The sequence below is a fragment of the Aotus nancymaae genome, unplaced genomic scaffold (genome assembly GCF_030222135.1).
Source record: "Aotus nancymaae isolate 86718 unplaced genomic scaffold, 86718_ANA_hifiasm-v0.15.2.pri h1tg000039l, whole genome shotgun sequence".
Taxonomy (NCBI): domain Eukaryota; kingdom Metazoa; phylum Chordata; class Mammalia; order Primates; family Aotidae; genus Aotus; species Aotus nancymaae.
Window position 1 is genome coordinate 760,050 of NW_026988453.1, and position 17,542 is coordinate 777,591.

Consider the following 17,542-nt stretch of genomic DNA (forward strand, 5'->3'; position numbering starts at 1 on the left):
CTGAAGTTTATATTACTGTTTTTCACTGGTTATCTTCCCTTTTCAATTTCCTTTCAAATTGCAAAGGCGTATTAGAACCAAATTTTTCATTAAGAAGCTAATTTATACAAATAAACATCATTTATCTGTAAGATTATTTCCTTGTCTTTGAATAAATAATTGATTAATATTTCCATATTGAGGTTACTTTAAAAAAGTTAAATAGTGCTAGATATTTTGGTATCTACATAATTATTACTGTTTTTTACATGTCCAAGAAGCTTTATTGAATTTCATCCTGCTACCAGGCTATCCCTTAATCTATAAATTAAACTAACACTATTTAGAAATAAGGTTTACCCTTATGTGATACTTCTCATAGTCATCTCTAAGGCCCCAAAATGCTTTATTATTTCTTTGGAGAGTATAACTCACTAGTTAGTTATATGTACATCTGGGGGCTGAGAACAGAATCTAAGAATCATAAAATTTATGTGTTAAAAAATTGGAAGTGCAGGAAGTAAAGTTACTTAAGGAGTAACTATTTGAATGACAGTATGCTACATACTTACATGTATTATCTTGTTTAATTCTTACACTAATGCTTTGATACATACTTGACTAAACTAAGATAAAGCAACTTATCCAGGGTCACAAAGCTATGGAATGGCAATCTTGGGATCAGAACCCTAATCAACCTGACTGAATAATATATGCTCAGGGGTCTACCACAGACAGCCTATCACCCTATGTTGGCATGTATTTCTATATAGTAAGCCTCTGAATAAACATGTTCAATGACCAGGCATTTCAGGCAGCTAAATAAACAGAGACAAAAATCATTCTGTTGTAATCTTAAATTAGCCTACCTATAAGTTCTATGCACTGAAGCAAATTCTATCTTCCAAAATTCATGTTTATTTAACATTCAGAGCATTACCTTTATGACTTTTAAATTACAGTTTGTTCATGTGGGCAAATTTTCCAACAAATAGAGATCTATTTAATGTGATTCTTTTAATTCACATTTTGTTAAATCCTTCCAATTTTAAATTTGGTATTGCTTCTGTGTTCATCACTGTGGATAAAAATTTTGAAAAGGATATGGCCATGAAACGTGTTCAAGATGCCTCCCAAAATAACACTATTTGTCAACACTCTATGAGATTTTAACCTAATCAAAAGACAATTGTATCATCTAACCAACACTTTTCTCTATACCCAATTTGTCTGTGAAATATTAGAAGGGACTCAAATTTCAACTACAGCACTCCCTTATAGATCAGTAGGTACTATCATCGTAATAAACCAAGCCTAGTTATAAACAATGCTCTCTTTGTAAACATGTACTGGCTCTCAGTGATAACTTTCTCCTTTTAAAGAGTACATATCATTCATTTTTTTTAATAAAAACATCATATATAAAAGTGGAACTACTCTATAACACAGCCACGCTCCTAGAAATATCAAGAAAGCAAGGAGATTTTCTGATGTAAACAAACAACATCTACAACAGAGAATGCAAACTGGCTATTTGCAGGCTGCATCTAGCCCAAGGGCATATTTTGTTTGGTCAATACTATGTTGTTTAATTAAATAAGTTGCCAACTTCCAAATCTGAGATAATTCACTGTAAAAATCTGGACTTCTTGTTCCTCTCAACAAAATCAAAAGAACTGGCAGCATTGGCCACACATTTTTCACTGTGCAACAAATGCCCAGAGCTGAGTTACGGCTTCTGTCTTTGAATATGATATGTACTATTCAGATCACCATACTTAGCCCAACTCTCTATTGTTAGGCACTTAACAGGTTTCTCTCATTTGAGTCCCCTACCTGGTCCACATAGGTAACTGAATTCACAACTCTGCTAAGAATCAACTTCTCAACAGGAAATCCTACTTACTACCCACTTTCTTATCTGACAAGAAAATGATCCAGAGTACACAAAGTAGTCCAGTAATTCCAATTTGAACTAAACTCTATGTACACTTTAAGTCTAAATATATTGCAAAAAACTTCCTTTTTTAAAAGAAAATTATGTCCAAAACTTTTGAAACACACACACACACACATAAAAAATACTGTAAATTATACAAGCTTATATGGCTAGGGTAGGAAATGTTATTTTCATGTCTTTATTCTGAGGTTTCTTAGGTAATTTTCAAACAATATATGTTCAAAGCAACTAATTTTAAACTGATTATCAATAAGGTGAAATGTTAAAATGGTTTTCACTAAACTTTATAGTCCCAAAGACAGTCAAAATCTATTTTCTTACAACAGACCACAAAAATCCTAGGAAGTTAAAAAAAAAAAATTACTCAGCATATTGTAATAAATGAATAAGACGTTTTACTTGAATTTTTAAAACTGAACATGTAACTTCTTTAAACAAAGAATAACTGTGACTCTCATAGTCTTGTCAACATATATAAATGTAAAACATTATAAGCAATTATTTTAAAATAAAGTACAGGAGAGGAGTTAAAATTTAATCGTCAGATCATTTCCTTAATTTTCTGTAAAGACATAAGGCAAAAGAGAGAGAGATACATAAAGTCATGAGTCCATTTTGTGGTAGAAAGAAGACTTCCCCCACACTTCTGCTTCCACCATAGAGCTGATAAAACGTTTACATTCAAAAGTCAAAGGTTAAATAATGGAAAGGAAATGTTTTTTGTCAAACAGTCAGGTAAGCACTAAAGTCTAAGTGATCAGCAGGAACCTAACTTATAGTAATCAAATAAAACTAAGGAAACTGCCTTTCCGTAGGAAAACGTCTAATGTCTAGAGGCTGTTTTTCTGTCTGGAAAATTGACACAAAATGTGTAAAATTGAAACATTCTGCTTCTAAGGGATTTGCCCAGAGGAAGAGTGTGAAAGCTTCAAGTTTGGCATGAGTTAAAGGGGGGAAGGGTAACTACAAAGGCCCTAACATAAATCTGTCTTCCTTATTGGAGTATTTAATTTTGAACCCTTGGCGACAATTTTATAGTTGTAAAATTATGTTAATTAAATTAGGTAAAAAAGTTATTTCTTGCATTTTCGCTAGCATATGAAACTATTCTAAATATGAACAATTGACAGATTTAAATTAGTAATATCTCAGGATATTTATGAAATCTTGTTAAAACTAGTATAGACATGTCATAGAAAGAACTAAAGAATAGAACAGTGTTCAAAATTAAATATCAACTTTTATATTAAATAGGCCTAAATTCTAATATTTTTTCTAAAAGGTGAGCAAAATAAATAGAAATCAAAGAAATATACTAACTTTCAAATCTTGTAATGGCATAAATCCAGGAGAAAACGGACACATGGTTTATATAGCATGATGTGCCATTTTCTCAATTGGAACTCTGAGGTAAATCTAGATTACAGTAATTTCAAGTCCTATAATAGCATCATCCTGGAGTAGATAAAAGGGGCTTTAAAGCATTATATACAACTTTTCTAGCTTAGAACTCTAAGGACTAGAACGGTTTTGGGTTTGTTTTTCATTTTAATAATGTATATACGTCACTAAGCAGACCACTTGGCTATGGTAAACCAACACTAAATGATGTTGCTGTTAATTAGTTTCCACTTGGTATCATTAGGATCAACATCTTCAACCTAAAAGAGTCTCTGCTAGTCAGGAAATCCAAACAAAATTATTTTATGCTATTTCTAACAAAAATATTCTATCAATTAAAACTGTTTTATTTTACTTTGCATTAAAATATCTTAAAGCTTCTTAAATGTTTGGCATTTTAATTATGTCTACGCTTTTATAAGGACCTAAAATATTTCAAACTGCTCAACATCAACAAAAACTCAAAAGACATTCATAAATATTTTTCTTTTACAATTTTTAGATAAAAAGACAAATTCAAACAGTAGAAAATAACTCACAAATGAGAAGATTTTTATGAAGTATATTTTATCACAATAGAAAAAAAAAATTAGTGTTTAGGATATTGGAAGGACAATAGGAAAAACATCAATTAATTTCTATCCAAGAATCTTAATTCCTTTGCTACTGAAAATGAACTCTGGATAATAAAGCCATTATTATCTCACAATAGAATATCTACAAATGGAGTATGCTTCAATATAAAGGCACCAACTTTGCACAAAAGACAGCTTCAAGGAGAAGGTATTAAAATTTTTTAATAGCCGGGCGCGGTGGCTCACGCCTATAATCCCAGCACTTTGGGAGGCCGAGGCGGGTAGATCACAAGGTCAAGAGATCAAGACCATCCTGGTCAACATGGTGAAACCCCGTCTCTACTAAAAATACAAAAATTAGCTGGGCATGGTGGCGCGCGCCTGTAGTCCCAGCTACTCGGGAGGCTGAGGCAGGAGAATTGCTTGAACCCAGGAGGCGGAGGTTGCAGTGAGCCGAGATCGTACCATTGCACTCCAGCCTGGGTAACAAGAGTGAAACTCCGTCTCAAAAAAAAAAAAATTTTTTTTAATATCCAAAAGTCATGACAAATTTCAGGTAAAGATACAAGAAAGTGATTAAACATAACCTGTAATTAGAAGGGATATATTTTTGTGTGAAATCTCAACTTATAAGCAAAGAAAAAACAGAAATGAACAATTGTGAGACTGTATGTGTAAAAATTCTAGGTACTTATGGAGGATAAAATGAAAGCCACTGATTAACTGCTTTAGCTGCATTTGTTTATTTTACAAACTGTGAATAAAGAGCATAGTTAATCATTTACTTTGACATTCTACAGAAAAATCTGTAAATGTATCTTAGCAAATCTTTTAAAAATAAAACTAGAACTGAATACCAAAACATAAGGGATGATTATGTGTTCACAAATATAAGTGACTTTTATTTTATCTTTTAAACTTCTCTGGATCCTCCAATTTTTCTATAGCAAAATAAGTTATTTTTGTTATCAGAAGATATGGGTAAAAGCATATGCCTATGTCTTGCTTATGCAAGTATTTTGTCATACTTCTCAACAAATTTTGGCCCTATTAAGCACATGAATTCTAAATGCCAGGTCACTCCTACAAAACTGACTGCAAACAATAAGGCCTTGGCCAGCTACCCATAAATAACTCAGAAAATTAGCATAGTTGATCTTCTCTCATATACTTCTGGAAGCAGCACAGTCTGTTATAAAGGAAGCTGGCTTGTAAATTAAGAGACCTGACTACCCTAAATCACTGTATGAATAGTTTATTAGATAATCTTACCTTCCTTTTCCTACTAAAATTATTAGTTACTGTAAGTCGTGGTTTCATAGTGAAATAAAACAAACTAGGCCAGGCACAGTAGCTCATGCCTGTAATCCCAGCACTTTGAGAGGCTGAGACGGGTGGATCATGAGGTCAGGAGTTCAAGATCATCCTGGCCAACATGATGGTGAAACCCTGTCTCTACTAAAAATACAAAAATCAGCTGGGTGCAGTGGTGCGCACCTGTAGTCCCAGCTACTCAGGAGGCTGAGGTAGGAGAATCTCTGGAACCCGGGAGGTGGAGGCTGCAGTGATCCGAGATTGCACTATTGCACTCCAGCTTAGGCGACAGGCAAGACTCTGCCTCAAAAAAAAAAAAAACCAGACTTTTTCAACCACATCCTAAGGGTACAGTAAAATTAAATAACTACTGTTAGAGGAGGAGAAAAAAATAAATTTTAAATGTAATAGAATTTCTCCAACCATCTTAGAAATCATTGCTCTCTGGCACATTTTGTGTTGAAATTACAAAGAAACATCAATAGTTCGCTGGAAGGTTGTAAAGCCACCCCATCAGCAATATTTTTTTTCTTTAAATTCCAATTTTCAAGGACACAGAATAAAACTGTCCCATTCCCATTCTTAATTTTGCTACATCACCATGATCACCTGACTGGTATAGGGTACCTATACTAAATCATACTAATAAGATAATTTCCCATCCTGCAAACACACACATATTTTACCTGGCAAAAAGTGATCTAGCTGGTTGGGTGCGGTGGTCTCCCCTGTAATCCCAGTACTTTGGGAGGCTGAGATGGGTGGATAACCTGAGGTGGGGAGTTCGAGACCAGCCTGACCAACATGGAGAAACCCCATCTCTACTAAAAATACGAAATTAGTCGGGCGTGGTGGGGCATGCCTGTAATTCCAGCTCAGCTGAGGCAGGAGAATCGCTTGAACCCAGGAGGTGGAGGTTGTGATGAGCCAAGATCATACCATTGCACTGCAGCCTCAGCAACAAAAAGTAAAACTCCTTCTCAAAAAAAAAAAAAAATTCTACTAATTTTTAATATAGTACCTATAGTTCCATATTTATAGTTTATTATCTATATAATAACATCTCAAAGTTTTAGAGCAGGAAAAAATTGAAATGATTTTTGCTTATGTAAGAAGTAGATAAATGCTGAAGCATAAAAAGTAAAAAAAATAGCGGGTATATCCTTTTACACTTTTTTATAAGTACATACAGTCATATATTAATGTCTAAATATTTATGTGTTAGCTATTTCTTAAAAATACATATACATTTACACACGTATAACATTCTCTATAAACATAAGAACATACTATAAACATTACTTTAAAATTTTTCATCATGTTACAATAGATTATAAACATTTCTCTAAGTCAAGGTACATATGTGTGTAAATTTTTCTAATAGCAAAAAAATTGTTGTATTAATCATCCATTTACTTATTCAATAATTATCTATTAAATCTATTAAGAATTATGTGCTAGGCACTATTGTAGAAACTGGGAATATGTAAGTAAACAAAAGACAAAAATCCCTGCCCTCATGGAGATAACATTCTGGTGGAAGAGAAAGAAAGGGGTTGTGGGACAGAGAGGAGGTTAGAAAATGTACCATAATATACCTAATCAATTCCTACTGAGAAGCATTCATGTTGTCATTACTTTTATTTTATTATTATTTTTTTTGAGATGGAGTTTCGCTCTGTTGCCAGGCTGGTGTGCAGTGGTGCAACCTTGGCTCACTGTAACCTCTGCCTCCTGGGTTCAAGTGATTCTCCTACCTCAGCCTCCTGAGTAGCTGGGATTAAAGGCATGAGCCACCATGCTCAGCTAATTTTTGTATTTTTAGTAGAGACAGGATTTCACCATGTTGGCCAGGATGGTCTCCATCTCTTGACGTCATGACCCACCCACCTCGGCCTCCCAAAGTGCTGGGATTGCAGGAGTGAGCCACCGCGCCCGGCCTAAATTTATTTTTTATTATTTCTTTAAATTGACAGATAAAATTTTATGTATTTATTGCGTATACTTGAAAATATTATGTTTTCAATTATATATACATTGTGGAATGACTAAATCTAGCTAATTAGCATTTTTTCATCCTATACACCATGCTGTAATAAATACTTTTGTTCACACTTTTCCGCTCACTGTTAGAAATAATCCTGGGATTTAAATTCCTAGAACTGAAATTACTGAGTGAATAAATATGAGATTTTATTATTCTAATAGATATTATTAAATTTTCCTTCAAAAGCTTATACCATTTTATAATACTTCAAACAGCACATGAAGTGTGTTTTCTCTCATGCTTATTTAAAATTTTTTTCAATTCTGCCAATCTTAATGGGCTCATTTCTTTACCCTCAGTAAGGCTGAGCATCATTCATAGCTACATATGTTATTTTTATTTCCTCTGTAAGTAAGTTATCAGATACTTTACTTATTTTTCTATCAGGTTATTTTTCTTATTAACTTGTAGGGCTTATTATGTGTTTTGGCTATTAGCCCTTTCTTATAGTGGTTGTAAATATATTTCCACTAGTTTATTATTTGCATTCTAAATTTTCTTATTATACTTGTCACCATACAAGCATTTTCATCATTATGTGCTCAAATAAACAAATATTTTAGGGATTCCATGTAGGCTCTCGCTGCCACAGTAATTTTTTTCTTCTAGTTGACATTTAGAGTTTTATCCATCCTTTCAACAATTAGAAAGTTAAAAGTGGTGAAGGACCATTAAACCAGGTGGATAAACTGGGACCAAAAACACCATAATTCCAGTTACTATTGCACTTCTAGAAATCTGTCAAAATTCCTTTCTAGGAGACACACTGATTATAGCTTACAAATAGACATTTACCTAACTATAATTTTCCAATTTTTAGAATAAGATGCTGAATTCCATGGTAACTGATTCCTCCATTAACTATCAAAATTAAATAGCTATCTAATTTACTGGTTATTCTCTTAATCAGCTCTTCTCAAAGAATCCCTTTACATACTATCTTTCAGGGAAAATATTGAGATATGCCATTAAAATCTTAAAATGGCAATATTTTTCTAATTTACTAGGAAAATAAGACATTTTCTAAATTTAAGATTTAATATTTTCCTCTATGATTTTTCTAAATTTAAGATTTTCCTCTATGATTTTTTCATAAAGCTTTGACACCTCCTATTTCTTATCTACCAAAATCACTGTCAAATGACAAAATAAATATAAAAGAAAAAATTATTTTAAATAAAAGATAAAATATTCAATAATGTTTATTGTAAAATGGTCTCCTTATTGGTATACATGATTTTTTACTTTTGGTTTTCATTATGTTTATATAATATAATCATATTTTCTGCAGGTAAAAACTATTCCTACTTCAAAGAGGATACCAAAACATTCAGGTATTCTTCTACAGATACAAGTTTAGAATCACAGATAAAAATAATTTGATTATTGTATTTGCTTTAAATTTTGTTTCCTATAAATTAATAATAATTGAATTGCCAATATGAACATTATATTAATCTTTCAGTCATTTCAGTTATATTTCATATTTTGTATAAATATTTTCAAGTAATGATGGCTTCCCTTAATTTAAACAGAAATTCCTAGAATTTTAAATTCTTAATTTAAACAGAAATTTATAGAAACTATTCTAAACATTCAATAATTATTTGTGAATGATTAATAAGTTCAATGTATTCAAAGTATTTTAAGAGTTCAAAACAAAAGGCTCAGACTTTTAAGTTATAAATATCAGGAGGTCAGTTTGGAGGCAGTGAGGTAAGCTACAAAATCAGACTCAAATCTTACCTGAAAATGATGTTTATAATGTACTCTCAAATGGGTGCACAAAATCAATAATGGTGTCTGTGTGTGTGTGTGTGTGTGTGTGTGTGTGTGTGTGGTGTGTGTGGGGGGGTGTGTATTTGGGGGTGTGTGGGTGTGTGTAGAGGGGTTGTGTGGGGGGTGTGGGTGTGTATGTGTGTGTGTATTGAGAGAGAAAGGGAGAGTGGGGGAGAAGGGGAGAAACAGAAGTGCATGCTAACAACTGATGAATCTAGGTAATGTTTATATAAAAGAACACTGTACCATTAAAACTTTTCTGTAAATCTGAATTTTTTTAATCAAAAGTTTCAAAACTTCATTGAGAAAAATAAGAAAGCATATACAGCTTTGGTCTTTCCATTCAGGCAAATCCATCTTGGGCTCAGTGCATAAAGTTATGCTCCCCTTTAAACTGTAGCTTTTGAACTTTCAGATGAAATAACGGTAAAAGGAACTCTCCCCACCACTGCCCGCTGTCACCTTCACTCCCACTGCCCAGCCAACCTGCTCCAAGTTCGAAAAATTAACCTACAGTTTCAAGCATGACATTCTTTTGGATAAAGTGCTAAGTTTTAAGTACAATTGCTACACAGATGAAAAAGTTGTGCTAAAGAGAGAATGGGGGCACAGTTACAATTCTATTACTTATAAAGTAGTTAAGCACTTAATTTTTAATAAAGACTGAAAAAACTCTCCAGCTCTAAGGAATGTTCTAAGTAAATTAACAACTTATCAATGAGTGATATAAATGCAGCTAAATATTAATAGCAAATGAACAGGAAGACTGACTTTATACCAAAGTTTTCTTTGTAATATGATAATTCATAAATTGTTTTTTCTTTTCCTATAAGCATTTTTAAGAAATCTAGCTTGACCAATATCCATATTATAATAATAGCATAGATTCCTATTTTTATAGACTACATTTGGATTTCTGATTCATCAGGATATATTACAAGGATGCTAACCTTTAGAACCCTTTCTTCCTAACAGCCAGCAACACAGATCCCAAATCCACAAGCAAGAGACATACTCTCAACTACCTACCGAATCAAGGCAGACAATGTAGGCAATTAAGCGGGACAGGTAGGACCTGTGGAAACTAGCAAGCTCATGACACAACTAAAAATCTGCTATTTACTTCCAGCTTATTGTTGCCATGGCAGAGAGCAGGATCAGAATCAGCAGATATCCTCACTTTTCAAAAGGAATCTGAAATATGGACTATATACAAAACTTCCTAAAAATTCATAAGGTTAACGTCCTTTAAAAAGTTTAAAACACCCAGTAGCCAAACGAAAACCTCTAAACACTTCTACCAGCATCATCAATTTGCAACCTCTGTCTTAAAGCGGCAGTTCACTTAAAAATGACAGAAAAAGGCATACATTAATTTAGCTGATTTATTTTTTTTTGCATTCCACTTAATAGGTGAAACTAATATCTTATTTGAATCCATCTCTTTATATTTAGTTTCCAAAAATAATTCTATAAAAACTAATCTTAAAAACATCGATTCTTTAAAGAAAAGTTCCACTATGTTAATGGTAAATCTTCAAACTTAACTGATTCTGTATAAAAAAAAGTCAGGAAAATTATTTTCAACTTACCTGGATTTAAAGAAAAGGTTTTTTTTCATCCCAAGCATAACAAAGCACAAAAGAGAGATACAGTTACCTATTTTGCCTCCATTTTTTTTACTACAAATACTCACCTAAGAATGCATAAACAAACTGTGCCTCCTGATGTGAGTCTGCAGAATCCAAATCTCTGCTTACTTTCAATGTCTGTCAGTACAAAGGTAAAGTGCTGTCCAACTTGATTCTGAGACACCCTAAAATATAGTAACGTTATGAAACAATATGTCTTGTGTGACAATTTTCTTCAAGAAAAACAATAGCAAGAGTATATTCATAAGTGACATTGGTTTCATCTTTCTAATCAGCTGGTTCTTGAAGCTAGAACACTGTTCTAAAACTAAAACAAGTGTGAAATATGTAAGGTAAACACCAAAATAAGTTGCAATATCTCATAGACCGAAGAGTTCAGCGCATATTAATCTCACTAGGAAATCATAAGGCAGTCTGCCATAAATTTTCATGACTAAAAGTGCTCACATTTCATAAATTATCAAAATATTATTACTGAAACTGTAGAAGTAAGAAGCTAGACATGATGACTAAGTCTTTTTCTTCAACTCTAGCCTTTTTCCTAATTATCCTAAAATTGCTTAGATAGCAAATCATGTTGCTTTAGAATCTAATGGCAACCACCACCAACTATGTTTAATTGCTTCTCCCGTTGACATTCTCACCCAATAAAGTACCCTACAAAAATACTCTTGGTATTTTTTTCTAGAATTCTCTTGTAGAGGTATCAATATAATACAGAGGAACAAATTTCCAAGTACAAAATAAGAATATAATTTCTACCAAAGGAAAAAAAAACTTACTGGCTAAGCTATAAAGAATTTTAGTCAACTTAAGTGTCATACTACCATAATATGTGTCACACTTTGGTATAAGGGGCAATATAAAACATTAGATTGAATCTTTATTTCTATTTAAAATATATGAATATATTTCCTGGTACTGGCTGCAATCTTGCCATTAGATAACCATAACTGAACTTTTGCTTCCTTGTCCCAAAATAAAATATCCATGAAGCCTAAACTTTGGTTTTGAAACAGTCATAGGAATTGTGCAGAAGGAAATAAATTACTGCCAGTATCCAGTATCAATGCTACAAACAGTTTTGTAAGGAAATGTTGCATTGCAAATGCTGAACATTTAACAAATACACTTTTAAGTAGACAGGTTTTCTTACACTTTAATAAACCTAGAAAACAAAACAAAATCCTCTAGTGACAAATGTGACCTCTAGTGCCCAAGGTTCATAATATCCTTTTTGTAGCTGGATCCTAAATCTTCCTTTATATTAGCCTTACTATTAACGTGAAATTTGTAACTTTTATGGTGGGGCGAGGGCTTTAAAGATAAAGCCTACTGAATACTTATTAGTACTGATTAGTCCATCATTCAGAAGGCTTTATCTTTAATACAGTAAAATCAGAAAGTCTCACTAATATTTACTTTAGCAAGGTATTTTCCTAAAATATTCTTTCTAAAAGCCTTCATATCACCCTCTTAAAAAAACCGATAATAGAGTCTAAAAAATCACATGAAAAATAATAAATGATCTGCTATTATGCTCAAAGGGCTATATATTCCATGAAATTTCAACTGTATGCAATGTCATCATTAAATATTTGTTCAGTGAAATATAAAAATAAGATTTTCAAAACTAGAAGAGTTTCCCCATAGCCTTCCATAATTCTATGAATTCTATGAAGCTATTCTTGAGAAACAAGTAGCCATGAGTTTTACATGACACAGATGGTCTTTTCAATTAGGATGAAGTAAGATAGAAACCAGGAAACATACATTAAGACATAATTCCAAGGCTCTGATCAAGGTCATATTAATTTTTTTTTCTACTAGTGCTCACAATTTCTACCTGAAGAACAGAGAACAAAGGCAAAAAATAGAACCTATTGGCAATAGTGTTTTCAGACTTGTCTTAACTGGTCATAGTAGAGAAAATAAAAGATGTGATTTTAAAAGGCTTCCTCTTCCACATATTAATTAATTTTCAATTTCTTTTCAATCTCTAGGTTTTTTGTGAGAAGCAGTAAGGAGAAGGTACATTTTATTTTATAAAAAAAGCACATTTAATCATTTTAAAGTATGTACTAAAATTAGCTAAATTTATTTTAAATGATACTTATACTGTACCTTTCAACGTCAAAGGGAAAACAGAACTTCGGCACACTCTGTAGTATTTCCTACAAATGGAAATTTTTAAAAAAAATAAGTTTTAGAATATTTTTTAAGATGAAGTTAAAACTTTTTTGAGTTATTTTCTAGGGAAAAAAAAGTTACTTTCTTTGTCCTTAAGAAAAATAGCACAGGTTCCTAGACTAAAATAATTGATTATTAAAAAGGAATTAAGTTTGTGCTTTGGCAGATTGCACTGACAATGCCACCGAAACCCCAGGGGGGAAAGGCCTGGCCTGAAGGGTATTAACACCCTTCACATCCCCGCTGGGATTCCCTTCAACAAGGCCATATGGATTTTACAAGAAGCACCGCACCATATGGGTAGGCTACGTCTGCTGCTACTTGTACCACAGTCTAGCCATAGGGACTTCTGACAGATCCTGGCTCAAAAATATAAATGTTGTTTCAATTAAAATGCAGGCAGAGAAAAGGGAATGAAGTTGGCAGCAGAATGAATTACCGAGAAGTATAACAACTCTACATGTACCGTAGTCAAACAGTTTAAAAAAAAAAAGAGAAAGACTTTCTATAGCCAAAGAAGCATATTTACATGATTCAATTCCTGGTATTAAGTTTTATCTTAACACTCTTAGAGAAATATGTATCTAAAAACAAGCCTTCAAAAATACAGCTTCTACTCTGTGCACTTTAAGAATTGCCTAATATGAAAATCAATGCTTTAATAAAACACAGAAAATAATCTGAATGATTTTGAAACCTTTATTTTAGTCATTAAAAATAATTTAAATATCTTTTAGAAACCATACACATTAACAACTACAACATACAAATAATTATCAGTTAGAAATCTATTTTGATACATTTGAAAAATAACTTAAAATTAAGTCTGATTCAAAAGTTAAATTTTAAACTTGAAGACAATATTATACAACTTCAAAGTCAGGTAATTTTACAAGACAAAGAGTTTTATAAGGATATTTCCTATTGAAAAGAAAAAAGAGCAAACATCCTAATACAGCAGCCATCCTCACTGAACAATATTTTCCCTACCACATCTTTGCCACTAAAACAAAGGTCTACAGAAATTATCAATATCTGAATATTTAATCCCCATACATAAATATAGTATTGAGTGTTTTAAAGTAGAATTTCTTGCATTCTTTTAAAAAGGTAGACTACAATAAAGTGTCAACTAAAAATAAAACATTATAAAATTTCAATACCAATACCTAAGAAAGCTTCAAGTGCCTTAACGCACACAAGCAGAAAGAAAAGAATCTTGTTAAAAACAAAAAAACAAAACAAACAAACAACAAAAATCTTCTCCTAGGGTAGGATACCCTGGATTGCTTATAATCATGTACCTTTAAAAGTATGAGCACAGACTCCACAGTAAGAGAAAACCAACTGTTTCACCACTGACAATATTTTGTTAAATGCAGTTAAAAGTGTCACTAAACTTGCAATAAGTTAAATTCCGTAAACTGAGAAACAGTTCATTGCAAATGAGATCAGTTCATTTTCATTTGACCATTGCTTAATCCTTATATTGTGCTTCATAAAGTGAAACCATTCACCATTTTTACTATACATGTGAACACCATTCAGAACTCCTCCTATAAAATTGTCCACATAATTTCTGTAACAATAAAGAATATATATTCAAAATGCAATGTCTGCCTCTAAATACACAAATCAGTAATATATTTCACATTAATTTTAAGACTCAAATTATGAAGAATGCTTCCCAGTTAGTTGCCCAATCTTTCACGCCTTCCCCCTCCCTTCTTCCACAAGCAACACACATGCACACACTTCTGCAAAACAGCCTCAGCTCGCTTCCCAACTGGCAGAAGCATCCCTCAGGGGACAAGTCTTTAAACCTCCGCACTCTTTAAAATTCAACCAGCCAGCAGGTCTATAGACTAGTGTATAAACAGTATAGACAAAAAAAAATCCTCTCTCAGCTTATGTCAGTGACAAAGCAGCTCAGCAGTTGACTGTTTCTCCCCTGACAGTATAAACTGGGTTTACACAGATCAATAGCTGGAAGTCCTACCTAGCTCCCAGGGCTTGGTTTTCTTCCTTAATTACAGGTGCTATTGAAACTGAAGTGTAAAAAGAAAAGAGAGAGGCTTGAAGGGAGGCATAAAATGCATGCAAATAGCTTTTACGGATCCTCTTAGCAATAGTATTAATTGAAAATTCTACTTCTACATTTATTATAAAAGTGTTTATAAAGACTGGTATTTTCACTACGCAGTATTTTTAATATGACACATATACAAATGCACACACAAAATTCTAGGTTAGCATTCACAGATTATGTGAAAGGTTTAAGTCAATACTCTCCAGAAGTTATCAATTTCTCCTTTTTCTACAGACTTTTGCTTTTAAAGAATATTCCTTAGCGAAGAAAAATTATTTGGATTTCAGAATCCTCCTAATTCTCCAAAATATTTTATTTTTATGCCAAAAGATTATATTGGCTAACACATGCAAAATGATAAAAATAGGAATAACAAACAAAAAGAATGGATGGAATAGAATACACAAACTGGACAGCAAAATGAAAGAGGTAATTAATAATACATATTTCTGTGTATATCCTAAAACAGCACATCTACTACCATATTAATGACTGGAAACAAGGACTGATGAAAATTCATATGTTGGGGGTTTTTTGGTTCCATGCCAGTGTATCTCTAGTAATAAGCATTACAATGAAATTGATCTTGTAAGAGAAAAAGAGAGCCAATTGCTAGTGTTATAGTGGTATATTAATTATTTATCCCATCAGATTACCATTTAGCACCATAAATTGATCAACTGAAAAGGAAAACAAGCATTTAAGAAAGAATTTACTTTTCTAAAAAAATCACTAAAGTTTACATCTTGATCAAAGTTCTTAGAATTTCTTCTTAGAACAAAGGTCTTTGAATACCTGAGAAAAATGTAAGATAAAATGAGATGTGTTATTGTTGATATCAGTAATTGTTTTTCCTCCTTCTCAACCATTTTGTCCTACACTCTACACTGAAATTCTGGTGTTCTCTGAAATTCCATAGTTTCTTTTCTTCCCTACTCAACAAGATATATCTGCAGGCAATCCTATCTACACCCATAGTTTCAACTACAAGTAGGAAATCTCTTAGTTTTGTAGTTTAGTTATTTCTCCAGGATTATGACTCTAACTACTTTCTGGTATCACTTTCCAAATGTTCCCAGACACCTCTAATGAAGAATGTACAAAACTGAAGTTGTTCTTTTAGTTATGGTCCTTAACACCTAAACTGGCAGCACCACCTACCTAGTTACCCAAATCAGAAACATGGTAGTTACCTAGACCCCTCCTTTTCCCTGACCCCCACATATAATTAATCACTTACCAAGTCCTTTCATTCAATTTCATAACTATCTTGCTCCAGAGGTTCTCAATGGAGGGTGGAAAGGATTAGAAAGAAGATGAGAAGGTGTCAGAATCACTTGGGAGTATTTTTCAAAACACAAATTTGATTGCCTACATTGTAAACCCACAAAGATCCTGAATCTTAACTTCAGTTTGAATAGCACCTATAATTAATGAGTATCTACATCAGTTAAGGGTACTTAATGTATATAAGGAAAAGTTATACTCTCATAGCAAGAAGTGACATGGTTGACTTGTTCAGGATCTGTTTAATTCAACATCTACCTCATGGACTCAAGAGTCTTCTCTCTTGCCCTGCTGGGCTAAATTTGCCGGCTTTTTCCTCAGCTATCTCTACTCATGATCACAAAATGAGCTTCCAGAGTTCAGCACATCCCATGAAGATACAGCAGTGTTCAGTGAAAGAAGCCTCTCTTTCTGTTAGTCTTTTTATCAGTGAGGAAACCTTTCCCAGAAGTCTGATCCCTGACTTTCCCATTACATTTAATTAGCCATAGGGTCATAAGCCACTCCTAAACTAATCCCTGGCAAGGGAAATGGTTATCTGTGTTCAGTTTAGCCTTAGACTAGTTAAAGTCTGAATTCAACCCATTCATCTTCCAATAACCATGACCCATGTAATTACAGAGAAAAATAAGTGAAGTATCATATTTTATTTGATATGATACCTTATAATGATACCAAATAATTACATTTATAGTAAAGTTCTCAATAAAAATATTACACAATGTCATATGAGGATGATTTTTAAATCTCTATAATTTTATTCACGTGAATAACACTTTCAGAATCATTTTGTACAATTAAACGGGCTACTTGTCCATTTTAATCTAACTTTTCACAAAGGCCATGAATTTCTAAAAAGATGATTACTTAATTCTGAATATTATCTCCCAAATAAGTGAGAATTACCTAATACTACATATTTAATTTGTTTGTGCTTTACACAAGAGAGTAATAAACTTAACAAAAAATAAATAAATAAACTGAGCTATTTAAAGAAGGTTTCATTGCATGGCACAGAACTGAGATTCCCAAACAGCATTTAGATGTTCCAGGACATCACAGCAAACTCTCAAGGATACTGTGAGACATTTAAATTTTCAAGGGAAACAAATCTACATTAACAGGGTGATTAAGTCAAGGTGCATTTTATAGAGATAACTATATTAATTTATCAAATTACAGACATAGCCTCTCTATCTTTTATTTTTTAAGACGTGTTCTACTCCCACTTATGAGTGAGAACATGCAGTATTTGGTTTTCTGTTCCTG

At 32.7% G+C, this 17,542-nt stretch overlaps 1 protein-coding gene across 8 annotated transcripts in view; it reads right to left on the reverse strand.

The window, feature by feature from the left end:
• DENND1B (DENN domain containing 1B) overlaps positions 1-17,542 on the reverse strand; it is a 260,254-nt gene that overhangs the window by 152,860 nt on the left and 89,852 nt on the right. For all 8 annotated transcript variants that reach the window (XM_012459584.3, XM_064360208.1, XM_064360210.1 and 5 more), the window contains 2 exons: positions 12,832-12,881; positions 10,752-10,871 (listed from right to left, as the gene is read on the reverse strand). In XM_012459584.3, coding sequence (XP_012315007.1) covers positions 10,752-10,871; positions 12,832-12,881 — 170 coding nt within the window. The remainder of the gene's footprint in view (positions 1-10,751; positions 10,872-12,831; positions 12,882-17,542) is intronic.